The 13353-nt window shown below is 37.9% G+C and overlaps 1 protein-coding gene across 1 annotated transcript in view; it reads right to left on the minus strand.

The window, feature by feature from the left end:
- Window positions 1-5084: 5084 nt before the first annotated feature.
- Window positions 5085-13353, minus strand: part of VAPA (VAMP associated protein A) — a 36874-nt gene continuing 28605 nt past the window's right edge. The window contains exons 4-6 of the mRNA XM_075705188.1: window positions 11256-11336; window positions 8226-8402; window positions 5085-7274 (exon numbers count right to left, since the gene is read on the minus strand). Of these exons, the coding sequence (XP_075561303.1) occupies window positions 7116-7274; window positions 8226-8402; window positions 11256-11336 (417 nt within the window). The 3' untranslated portion in view covers window positions 5085-7115. The remainder of the gene's footprint in view (window positions 7275-8225; window positions 8403-11255; window positions 11337-13353) is intronic.

The raw sequence follows: 13353 nt of genomic DNA on the forward strand, positions 1-13353 counted from the left end.
TCGTCTCACCCACGCTGCTGACAAGCGCCGGGCCACCGCCGGCGGCTGCCGGGGCGTTTGATCTATGCCCACGCTGACAGCTTGGCAAGCACGCCAGCACCAACTGGTCAAACAGCAGCAAGCAGGACAGGTATCTTTCCAGCTCGCTGCGCAGGCTTGCCCCGGATGGGAGCACCAATTTAAATGTCTTTCATCTCAGCTCTAATTTTCCTGTAATTGGAGGGAGTTGGTATCTGTGAAACGTCAACCTCTCTATCGAATGTGGCTTGAATTAGATTTCAAATTCACACAGGGAGAAGCAGCACAAAGACACTGCAATCACACAAACCTTGCCTCCTTAAGAAGTTACGTTTTTCCACAAATACACTGACCTTCCTTTGCCATTGTAATCTGGTTCCTGTGGAGGCAGGATGAAGAGATAATTTTACCTAATCAAGAAAGCAATCTGCTCTGATTTTCTTGAAGCTGGGATGTGAAATGAGAGGCCCAAGGGCTAAAATATTTCAAGGTACTACACAAGAAAGTGAAGTCTGAAAGCAGTGCCATGAAGTTGAAGGCTGCATTGGAAATCCGAGGTTAGACAATCCTGGGCGTGAATAAAATGAAAATCTTTCTCCTGGCATTCTCCTGTTTACCAGAGCGGTGACTGTGTTTGAGGCTTTACACCCTGAGGTTGGAGAGAAAGCCCTGTTCCTGGAGAACGACACAGCAGTTTCCAGCACGTCTGGGGAGAAGGCAGCACGTACAGACCTCTCTAACAGCCCAGCTGTCCTGGGAAGACACAGCCATCAACAAAGCCACTTCTGAAGCAATTCATCTCACTCTTCTCAGAATCATTTAGGATGGTAGGAAAAGATCAAGTCCAACCAAGTCTAACACTGCCAAGTCCACCACTAAACCATGTCCCTAGTGCCATGACCATCTCTTCCTACCGCACTCCTTTTCTTCACTTGACACAAACCACTCTCCAGTTGCCAAGTGACATGTGGGACAGGTGTCTCATTTATCATTTCAAAATTTTAAACTAACCTGATGTGATTAAGGCAATCAAGGAAAATTAGCCACCACATGAGCTTCCACCTTCTATGAACCACTCACTTCATTATCAAAGCTGCACACTTTAGTACCTCCGATTACAGCTCTAGAGGGTTGTCTGTATTTGACCCAGGGTTCAAGTTTTGTTTTCTGTGGACTTTCCTCCTAAGTCCTTCCAAAATATGGTTCTCTAAACTAGACTGTCCTACATAATGACTTAAAGCAATGCCTCTCAACCATTAAGAAACAGAGCACAATCGTTATAATTCAGATAATTACTAGATTCTCATTATTAGTATTTCTCAAACCAGCCCTCATACCAGTGCAGAGGTGTACTGCAGTCTGCAAAGCAGTAATAACAGCAAAGTGTTTACTTAATTTTGAGTGAAAACACATCAGTGGATTTAACCTCTATAAGAGTCTACTATTGCTGGAGCACCTTTGCTTGCAGGAGTCAAACATGTTTAGGTTTTAAAAAAAAGAAGTCCTCGGCTCTTCTGAAGAAGTGCCTCCAAAAATCAGAGCATAGCTGTCTGTATCATCTGTATTTGGACTACTGCTCCGGTGGGTAGAGCAATATACACCACCAGTAACACAGGTAGTTGTACAGATAATTTAGGACTGTTTGTTTCCTTGTACTTGCAAAGTACAAACAGTACTGGCTCCACAAAATTTTTTTTGTTATACAGACACACTTTTATGTTCTAAGACTACAAACACAACATGCCCAAATGTTTAGCATCTTTTTTTCCCCCCCACCGTCTTTAGGAGAGGTCAGGCATCATAATCCCAGTGAGCACAATCCACTGTTAAACACCTCTCCAACAGCCACATTTTCTGCCTGTTTAACACAGCTTCAGGAACAGACAAGGCAACAGGTGTCTTTAGGAAGGTGCTTTAAAAGCCTATGACAAATTTCCAAGCAACATGAAGCAGCATTTTGGAAACCCAACAAAAAAAAAAAAAGTCTTGAACAAGGCTCAAGGAAGGCTTGATGAGAAACGGGGTGGAGCATGTGCTAGAGAACAGGGGCTGTGTCTAAACCATCCCTTCCCAATCATTTGTCCTAGCACTTGTGCCTCAGTTTCCCCATCACTAAAGCCAGGATAAGCCATCCTTACAAGGCAGACTGAGACACTCACAAAGATTGCTATTTAATTACTATCCACTCTGAGAAAAGCCTAGACACTGATCACCAGTGACAATCTCTCTGAATTCACCTATGCATGTGAACCTACACCACCATTAGTAGAAAGATAAACTTTCAAGAACATCCTGAAATAATTATTCCCAGACTGTGGCAATTCCACGCCCCCGCCACCCCCAACTTGGATGATAAGCAGACTTTTAAAAAAAAAAAAAAAAAAAAACAAAACAAAACAACAAAAAAAACCCCCAACAACCAAAAACCCCACAAACCCCAAAACTACTCACAATGCCTTTTTTCTTATACACAAGTTTTAAAGGTAAGAATTAATAACTGTTTCAGTCATCTTTCAATTAATTTTTCATTTATTTCAAGTGTCTGAGCTCAGACTGCTTAGCTATAATAATAGCTGTCTGTCTCTTGCCTCTGTGCCTGGGTACCATAACACCCTTTAAATCTTTTCTAAAGAAGAAAGAGGGGAAGAGCAGCATTCCACCACTGCCAGCAACAGAAGTAGCTACTGTATAAACAGGGATTCAATACCCTGCCGGCAGTGATATCAACATTGCATAAACTGGTACCAAGCTTTAAGTAAAATGACACTAACATGGTGGGAGATACTTATACCACGGTTTAGTTAAAACAAAATCTTTCATCCCCTACAAATTATATTTCATCCAAATCAGTTCCTAGATCCAGTTCACCATGCAAACACATAAACCCTTGTCCCTGGAAAAGAGGAAGAGGCACTGACCTTAGCATCTAGCAGTAATGAGAAAGCCAAATAAAATACAAGAATCATTTGCTTTGCTTTTGCACAAGACCCCATTTCTACATAGCTGTTTGTCACCTAGAGGGCAAATAAAGGCGACACCACCATCACTACCTCTGCTTACGCAGCCCTATCAGAATCAGGAATTTTTCTTAAACGTACACAACCTGCATTCAAAAACAAAAATGCAACAGACCGACTTAGATCATATACTTGGTTACATTAGTTGAGTACCCCAGAAAAGAAGTTCAGACAGGAAATAAAGAAATCTGTCTCATTTAATCATCATTAGTTTCAGGCCTTCCTACAGGAGCAAAAACCTTTGTGAAAACTGACTCCTGTATTTAGCCTCCCCTCTTGTCCAACATTATAGTGTGCCACCAGACTAAAGCTGCCACAGAAGCTCAGGACCGGCAAAGACAAGAGCCCCCCTGGCAGCAGCGGTCAGTGCTGCAGGCGGATGTGCCTTCCAGGACACACCCCGCAAAGCCATTCAACAGGAACCAGCGTAGAAAGCAAAGCGCTGAACCGTTCACAGCCACACGGCTAAAAAGACAAGCCACGGAACTTCATCCCACCTGTAAACATGAAGAGCAGGGCATTTCAGTATTAGAGTAAATCTTTATTAGGGGTTGCTCTGTAACCGTGCAGCTCTCACTCCATCTTTTGCCACAGACTGAAGCAAGCGTTTGCCCTGGCAAGTCAGCTGAAGCATAAATACCTAGGGACTCCAAGAAGGAAAGAGAAAACCCTTTGTCACAACGACTCCTATAAATCTGACAAAACATCAGCATCCTCAGTGCTGCCTGGATTCAGGCACCTGCTCTTCACTCCAACACTGAATCTTCACCCATGCCAGCTTCATCCTATTTACTAGCAGTACCTAAGAAGCAGGGCAGTTACACCGCCTGCGAGGTGGACTAGATAGATCTATTCACTATCAGCAGTCTACAGAATGTACATAGTCAGGGAGAAGTTCCAAAATAAAAAGGACACTATTACATTTTTAATGGTTTATTAACACTTCAACTTTTAATATCTTTGAAGAAGGCCTGAAAGATAAGCTTTGCTTATTGACTTTGTCTTTTCCGCTTTGGCAAAATGTCACCTTCCACCTCCTCCCTCCACCCTCTCCTCCCAAGAGGATAATGAAGTTTCAAGCTAGTGTTTGGTTGCTTCTTATACATAAATCAGCTTCAGTCATAGCAGCAGAAACATGCAAGCCTGGGCAATAGTGTTTGTCAACAGCTTTTAAAGAATGAGTAGAAGTGCACAAATAACTTGTGCACTGATACAAATAACTTTTTCCTACATGAACTTCATATATATATATGTGTTTTAAGTAGCTTAAATTTGGTGCCCAGAGTTACTACAGAAGCTATATCTTCTATTTAATTAGTCTTCTTTTCCCCCCTGAATCATCATATTACCCTTTTTTAAAGTGCTATATTCATAAAAACTTTAAAATACTACTTTGATACTGTACACTTGTTCCATCTTGCCCTTTTGAGAAATCAGAAGAGCAACCTGCAATGCATATTTACCTGAAGTTACACATTTAGCCTCACATCACTTTCTGGGCATCATTGTCCGATCATATCAGTAGTGGAAAGACTGTATTTCCCTGTGCTTACACACACAAGCAAGCAGGCAGACAAAGCAAGAAGTTCTAACCATTTCAGGAACAAAGACAAACAATTTAATCCATATTACATCATTCACTGAATACAGTTGATCTCATCCAAAGTGACTCCTGAGAGCAAAATAGTTTTAGCATTACATTTTATATACAGCTATGAAGGGATTACTGGAAACCAAGACAGTCTCCTTATACCATTTGTAAGTACACTGGTTATGAGTCTGCTGCACACTTTCACTTTGAAGACATTACTTAAACCATGACCAAGTTTTACCACCACCTGTTTGTTATTTATGAAAAAAGTTATTTAATCTAATTTTATTGTTATTTTTACCTTATTTCTACTGCCAGGTATCAAAACCGAGTCAGCTACATTGAGCAATGACTCCTTTTTCCACTCTCAAGTCCTGAAAGTGCTAGCTACCCTTGAAAACCTCTATACACTCACTATGCTGTAAACATTTTAAGATCTTCCAGAGGAATTTCCCCCCCCCCCCTTCAGTGCAGGAATGACAGCTCTGTCTGAAGCAAACTACATCCTGCACACTATTGCTTTCGTTATTTTCCACATAATCAGTTTGGAACAGGCTATGAAAGTTTGATGCAGCAATGTTCTGTTAGAGGAGAGGAAAAAAAAAACATCAGGAGAATTACACCATTCTGAACCAGCAGAACCAAAATAATCAAGACCTTAACATAGTTTTTCCAATCACTGGATGGAAGGAGACTTGAATGTAGACACTGGAACAAGTAATTGGAAACATCTGTGCTTGCATACTTAAGTGAAAAGATAAGCAGTATTTGCATTTTCTTCATCATCTTCCTTGCACATATGCAAGATTTTATAAAAAAGTTTATCACAGAGAGCAATGACAGAACATGATGTAAATGTAGTTTTCTTTTTTTTAAAAAAAAGCAGTAGAAATCAAAGGCAACCAAGATAACGTACATCTTCTCCAGAACATTTTTCTCAGCTACATAAGGTGTGCATATACCAAGGTCTAACACACTTAGCTGCACCACATCAAGTCAAGCTGTCCAAAAGCATACACAATTTTGCTTACAGGAGTATATCCCTTCCACGATTTTTCAGTTTACAAGTAATTCCCTGTATTGGATTATGCTTAGTCAGAAGTACAGATAATATTTTGTTCAATACTACTGTTTGGTTTTATGACATATTCAGAGATGAGGCAAGACATAAGATTAAGTGCAGGGAAGCATTTCAGACCCCCAAAAATTGCATTATTTTAAAACTTAGCTATACATGGTTAACACAGGTAGATCTGCCAAGAGTTGCATAAAAATTATTTTCATTTTCAAAAGGTGAGCAACTGAGGCTCACTCAGCAAGTATCAACTCTTCTGCATCATGGAATTCACTATGGGTGTCTGAATCATTCAAATTGCAGTTTTGAATATCTGCTAAAACAGAATTACCAACCAAGTAAGTTAGTATATGTGAATTAAGTACCCTTATGAAATCAAAGAATAATGTTGACTCCTGGAAGACACCCAGAAGATCCAAAGATGGAACAGAAGGTTGATTATTACACTCCTGCACAATCCAAGCAAATTGTTAATATACTGAAAACATTCATGTCTGGTATTTGTACCTGCTGAATATCCAAATTATTCTGTCCCAAAACAAGTTTGATAACCATTCTCCCTCTAGCTGAAAGCAGCCAGAAAACAGTTCATTTTTTTAAACTAATGGAATGGAAACCTTCCCCCCCACCCCCCACCCCAAGCTTCAATTACAACAGTCTAAGCCAGAGACTTAAGCAAATGAACTTCAAAATAGCCATGTTACAAGTAGCAAATTACCATGAACAATGAACTTGTTAGGAATCCTGTCTAGAAGTACGACACACACAAACAGGCTACCCAGCAGAAAAATCTGTTAACAATTTTATTTCTTTTGTAACGTTAAATATTATGGGACAGGATTGTGAAGATGATGAACGCTCAACAATGCCTCACAAGGGATAAGAAAGAAATCCTGCCATGATATTAGCAAAGTTAAGGTAAAGAGAAAATTTACACAGTAAGAGGCACCATTTCCCCCAGAATACCTCTTGTCATATTCCTGAATGAGTGGGATTAGCAATCGAATAAATCATTTTTCAAGAGGTAACAGCAACACATAGAATTTTAAAGGATTATTAAAATAACATTTACAAGACTCTGAACAATTTTTGAATTCTTATTAAAACCACAGGAAGAACAATTCTTTATTTATGAATTTTCATAAAGGACTGACTGTGCAATTGACACCTGCTATTGATGACTTAATGTACAATTTTGTCCAGTAGCCGAACAGTTTGTCTTTTCAGATTGTGTTTTCTAACCGTGCGAGATCATTAAAGGCAAAGCCTGTTATGATGCTGTACACAAAAAAGGCCACTTGGGCCATACTACCAACAAAGTGGTAGGTAAACAAATCTTTTTCTGGCCAAGGAAAAAAAAAAAAAATAAAAGAAGAAGAAGCTGCATTTTGCATGCTTCTCTCACTCATTCTTTCTACAAGATGAACTTCCCTAGAAAGAATCCAATGAAAATGGCTGCAATTACAACAAGAAGTGAAGGAAGAGAATTAGAGCCATTATCTCTGAAGGCCAAAGCTGTGGGTGATCCAGATTTGTCCGAGTGCGCTATCTTTCTGAGCCTCACGCCTTCATCCTGAGGGGGAAAAAAACAGAGATGGAAAAAAAAAAATTTATGAACGCATCTCCTTTACAATTGTAAAAACTGAACACAAAGGCCAAATTTACTGGTGAACATTTAAGTAAAGTTAAAAAAGAAAATACATTACATCACACCAAAATCCAACATATGAACATAGCAAACCATAATATTTCAAATAAGGACAGGTAACCCACTATTCTCTCTCCATACTCCAGTTAGGAAAGATTCTGAAATTCTTGCTAGGCACAACAAAGAATCCTGCTTTTACTTACTATGTGTCAGAATTAAATAGCAGTAATTCCTTATTGTTAAGGAGAAACATCTGCTTTGTGTAGTGTTTCTCCAAATGTTCCGGTGTCATCAGAATTACAGATGTGGACACATCATTATTTCACAGTTCTTTAAAAGGCTACCACGGCCAATGAAACCCAAAAGCAAATATATAGAAGAGTCACATAAAGTCACATATTGACTAGTTACAGGATACTGAAATGGCACCTTTACATAAAGGTATTGGAAAGTAGTGTTTGCTTACCTGCTCTGGCTAAACAATTGTTCTTGTTCACTAACAATTTTTGATACAGAATGTTACCGCTTTGGATTTCATTTACTCATTCTTAAAACAATGCACTTTTTAATAAAAGCCACTAATTCGGTATCTCTGATTTAAAGTAACTAAGACCACCTTAAATAGGACCATTTCATTTAAGAAGAAAACTACGTAGCTTCAGTATCTCATACATGACAATCACAAAGTCTCAATCACTGAGAAGTTCAAAATATACAGTATATACAGGACAGTAAAATTGTATTACAAACGAATCTTGACATTCTAACAGCTGTACCGACTTTCTGGAATACATATTTATTGGCCTAATTACAAACCAGACCTTTCAATCAAGAAGAGTGAAGCCACTTCAATATAAACATGGAAGCAGAACTTACTCTCAGGTGCCGATTTTCATCTGTCAGCTTCATCACCTCTGCTTGAAGTCTTTTGCATTCCTCCACTAGCTTCCTTGTTTCAGTATCATTAAGTGAAACACTATGTGTTTTTGGCATCGGTCCATCCTGCTTAGATGTATTCAGTACTGGGGTGGGTTTGCTTGCGTCTATATCATTCTACAAATATTAAGAATGACTTGAGAATTTTACTTACCTAGAGAAAAATCATCCACAGCTTAAAACTGAAACAATCCAGCTGCTAATGTAGTTCAGTGAAGTTTATATTTACAGTAATCTGAACAAAGACTGCCGTTATCAGTTCAATTCTGATTAGCTCAAATATTAAAAAGCAAGAGAAGACTGCACTGTTTACTTTTGGTACTACATGCTACTGAGACAAAAATTAATACTTTAGTTGCTTAACAATGACCCAGCAAGCATCCAAAAGATGGCATAAAATACACCAAACAGCATTTGAACTTGAGGGGAAAAAATAAAAGGAAGAAAGTAATCCTGCATTAGTAGGAAACAAAACAAAGTCAAAAGAAAACAGGTGGTATCACAAACTAATATGAAGTATGTATGGCACAAATATTTTGTACTTATAGCACCTCTTACTGAAGGAAAACAAAAATAATGCACAAACATGGAATTTAAGTCTCTCGGCATCTCTGAAACACACATTACTAATTTTGAATACAAGTGAAAAGTGACAGAAGAAGCTGTGAAAAAGCCAAAAATAAAATTAAAAAAATCTAGTTCCCAAAGCTCTGCTCAAAATACACAGTGATCTTCAGTACACATTAATAATAAAATGGATTCAACTGTATAGCCCAGGTTACCATTTGTAAAAACACAGCATTCATATGGCAATACACTCAGAAACAGCTCATATTCAGATTTAGACTTCTGTATTCCTGCTTGCTTGGCGACACAGCTGTCATTTAGACCATCAGCATACTACAACTTTCATAACCAAAGTAGTCCAAGGCAAGCACTAAATGTAGCAGAAAACCCATCAAAAGGTAAACACATCCATAATAACAAAGCAACTAAAAAAAAGATGCAGGAGTTTCTTTAGTTCCTATGCAAGTAGCAGTTACTCAGTCCACAGCATCTACTCGCATTTTACATTTTTTGCAATGCAGCCATAGATAGCCTATGAGCCAGATCCTGCTACTCCACACAGGTACTCCTAACTGGATTTTAAAAGACCAACATAGGTATATCATGGGTAAGCAAATCAGGATCTGTTGCTTTTTTTAATTGGTTTGCTAGCTGAACTGAATTCCATTAGTAGCACTGAAACTTCACTAGAGACCTAAGACTTATCTCCCTGGAACAAACCTCCTTCTGCTGTTTGACCTCATTGACTGGTTTCTTCATGTCAATCTTCTGGCTACAACTGTAGACATCTGAGGAAAGTTGTTGCTGACTGGAGTGACATACTTGTGTCCTGGTGTAGGTATATCCTGAGGTGGCAGGTGAGGCTTACCCTCAGGACTTGGCAGATTTCTCATTGCCAGGTTAAAGGGATTGACTAAATCAACTGCTACAGCAGGGTTTTGCAACCCTATGCCGCTACTCAGAAAAATACAAATATTATGTATAGTCAATACTATGAAGATACCACATTCAAGAAAGTACAAAAGGATGTAGTTTTGCATAATCCACTACATTTTTCTCACTACATTATACATCTTATAAAATTAAAAACAAGTATTATAATTTTTCTAATATCTAAGATGTATTTTAATAAGAAGGTAAAAAACACAGAAAGTAAACAACTCAGTGCCTTGATAATAAACGCTTAACCTTTACAGTTTTAGCATTTAACACACACTTAGGCAGCTTACACCTGAATAAAAGGCCGCATCTCATAAATTGTCCTTTACCAAAAAAAAAACCCATCCCACTAAAAACATTATACTGACATCACGCCTGAAAAATATCTCCAAAAACTGTATTAAAAGAATGGTTGCAAAGACTGGCCAGCTAGCAGCCTTCACTGAGACCCTTTATGCATGTAAATAATGAAATGGTTTTCACATGCATGGATTTGCTACTTTGCCCCAACATGCCTTACAGACTACTGTAAAAACTGACAGTACTAAAAAGAAAAAGTCAAGGCCATAAAGTGAATAAGGTTGTTTACAGAAATCCTACTTTAGCACTCTAATTCACAATGCTAAAAGCAGCACCAAAAAAAACCAAACCAACCCAAACCCAAAAAAACTCACAAACAACCCAGAATATACAGTAATAAGATTCCATGAATCAGAATTTCAAGTATGAGGGCAAAAAAAAATGTTAATGCATAAGAATTTAGTCATAGTCTGCAAAACTTCTAGGTAACTGACAGTTAACTATTATTCCAAGTATCAGGCAACACAAAACAGACATATTCAGCCTATACACAATGAAACTCATCTCCTACACAACTGGTAATGGGATTTTTTTTTTTTTTTTTAATCTGATTATCTGTCTTTACCACTATCTTAAAAATGCATTTAGGATTCCCAAAGCATGCATTCATGTCTAATCAGTAGTTCCTTTTCTAATTCAGCTGAATTAGAAACAGAATTTTTTAAATTGAAAAGTATTTAATACTTTAAAAAGCAAATGATGCAATTCACTTTTCACTGATTGCACTATTGAAGGCTGGTTTTTTTTTTAAATCTGACAGCAATAAAATGCTAAAGCAAATCAATAATAAAAATAACAAAAGCATAATAATTTTTGGCACTAGTCTCCATTGCTGGAGGTTTTTAAAGCTGCAGTGGGACAGGGTGCTCCCTTTCTAACAAAAGGTTGGACCAGATGTTATTTCAAGGTCCCTTTCAACCTGTGCTGTTTATAATCCCATGAATCCTTGAGCAGTTATATACTGAACACCCCTCCTGTCTAATTTAGTACAAATTCCTACAATCCATTTAATCAACAATCAAATAGGTTTAAAAAAAAATGCAAAACAAATTTCTGTGAGATCCTACCAGTCAGTGTATGACAGTTTCTTACTCTTTTACTTACCAGTTTATCATTTTCATTGGGCATTTCAAACACACATCTCAATTTGGAGTCCATTAACTCATCAGGTTTTGCTTCTTTCCACTAAGACAATAATTAATACAGTTACTTAACATGCCAGACTCGTGCAAACATCTGAACAGTCATAAGCTTGCTCTTAGTACCTGCCTCCTACATAGCTGAATACTGTCCTTATCCTAGCTGCAATTTTCAGATTTGCTTCTGAACAATGTTATTTTGTTCACTTTGACTACTGAGAAATAATGAAAGCTAGAAATGGTTAATTAAGTCTGGAATTGGAAATGAGTAAATTGACTGCAAGGATGGATCCAGAGGTTTGCAGGGGATAGGGAGGGGACAACACAGCGGTTCCTTTAACACACAATGAGGAACAATTACCATCTGAGTTGGTTTAAGAAAAAAGTTTTAGCCCTATTGCTCCTTGGTAAATGTACTCCTTACGTCCCATCTTGGAAGCACCAATTTTAAACAAAAGATTGAAAGATACCTTTTAGTGACTCTATATTTAGTTCCAGAGTAAGTTTCTTCAGTTCTTCATATTTTAGATTTTTAACCATTTCCTGCTTTTACTGCATAATACACTACAATTTGGACCCAGACAATTTTTCAAAGCTCTTTATAAAAAGCCATTTTAAATTCTAACAGTTATCAGTATATTTAAATAATTGTGAAATATGTTGGAATCTCTCTGCTCAACTGACAATTAATTTTGAAGGCATACAATTCATTTAGTTGCCTTAGATCTTTAGGCTCAGAGACTGGTCTGAACTCCGCGGCAATTTTTCCAGCAATAAGTCCTCTGAAGTTACCTTAGAATTGCAGGTGTTACAGACTAGAATATCCAGGCTTTTCATAACATCCTTCCCCCTCCCCACCTTTTTTTTTTTGTTCTTTTTTCAGTGGCATTAGTTGTACAGTAACTTATAAATACAATTACCAATTTTTTGCAACATCTGTTTCCCAGTATTCTATACTTGAGCACACTGGGAAAGCGGTTATTTGAAAGGTATTTCTAAAATGGATTTTTATATCCTCACCAAATAGTTACACTCCACTTACCACACATAACCAAGAGCTACTGGAGTATATTAAAAAAACATAAACCAGACCAACAAGGAAGAGAGATGTTAACTTTCTAGCTACGTGTCTCAAAAGCTTAACAAAATCTAAAAGGTTTTCCACTGTTTCCAGTGAAGAGTGATGCCACAGTAGTCTTTGCCTTCATATAAGGGGACAGAGCCTAAACCTGCAGAGGTCTGGTGGATTTCAGTGATTTATAAGACCTCATCTTTATCCTTTGTTCCCCCTCTCCTCCTCTGCCTTCAGTGAACATTGAACGTACCTGTGTAAACTCAGACATTCCTTAAAACAGTCTCTAGAGACAGAAGACTCTGCATTATTCCCCTCCACCATAATATACACGTTTATAGGATTCCACGTACACCCTAAAGGGCATGTTCTGACAACTGAAGGCTTCCTTCCCATTGCTGCCAGCTTGTAATGTCAGAAACAGGTGTCCTTACTTCTGAACTAGCAAGCACAAACCTAAATATCTTCTTTCTGGATCTTCCATCAGACCAATCCTGCCTAAGAACTGAATCTACAACATGTTCTATTAAAACAGAAAATAAGTCTATCATTTGTACTGTGTTTAGCCACTTGGGTATCTTGTAGAGAGACATATCTTAGTCTACCAAATGTTTCAATTCATTATAATCCCATTCAACATTACAGTTACACACTCTTCAGACTGAATGCACCCGTTTCACACAGCTTCAGCCTTGTTGTTTAAATATATTCTTGATTCCTTCAAATAAAATCTGTTTATCCCCTTCAGATTAGCTGCACATAAGGTACCACACGCCCATATTTTAACACTAAACTGACTTTACCTTAGATCCACTACTATTTCCATTCAATCAGTTCTCTAGGTGAGTTCTAAGAACTGAGCTTGTATTTAATATTAAGAGTCCTGAATCACATATGGAAGTCATACTTGTTCAGAGAAAACCCAATTCTTCTCCAAAAATAAATTGCAAAAACATGATTCCTTTACGCTGAAGCCTGAAATTTTAAGGGG

The sequence above is a fragment of the Pelecanus crispus genome, chromosome 2 (assembly GCF_030463565.1).
Source record: "Pelecanus crispus isolate bPelCri1 chromosome 2, bPelCri1.pri, whole genome shotgun sequence".
In the NCBI taxonomy this organism is placed as follows: Eukaryota; Metazoa; Chordata; class Aves; order Pelecaniformes; family Pelecanidae; genus Pelecanus; species Pelecanus crispus.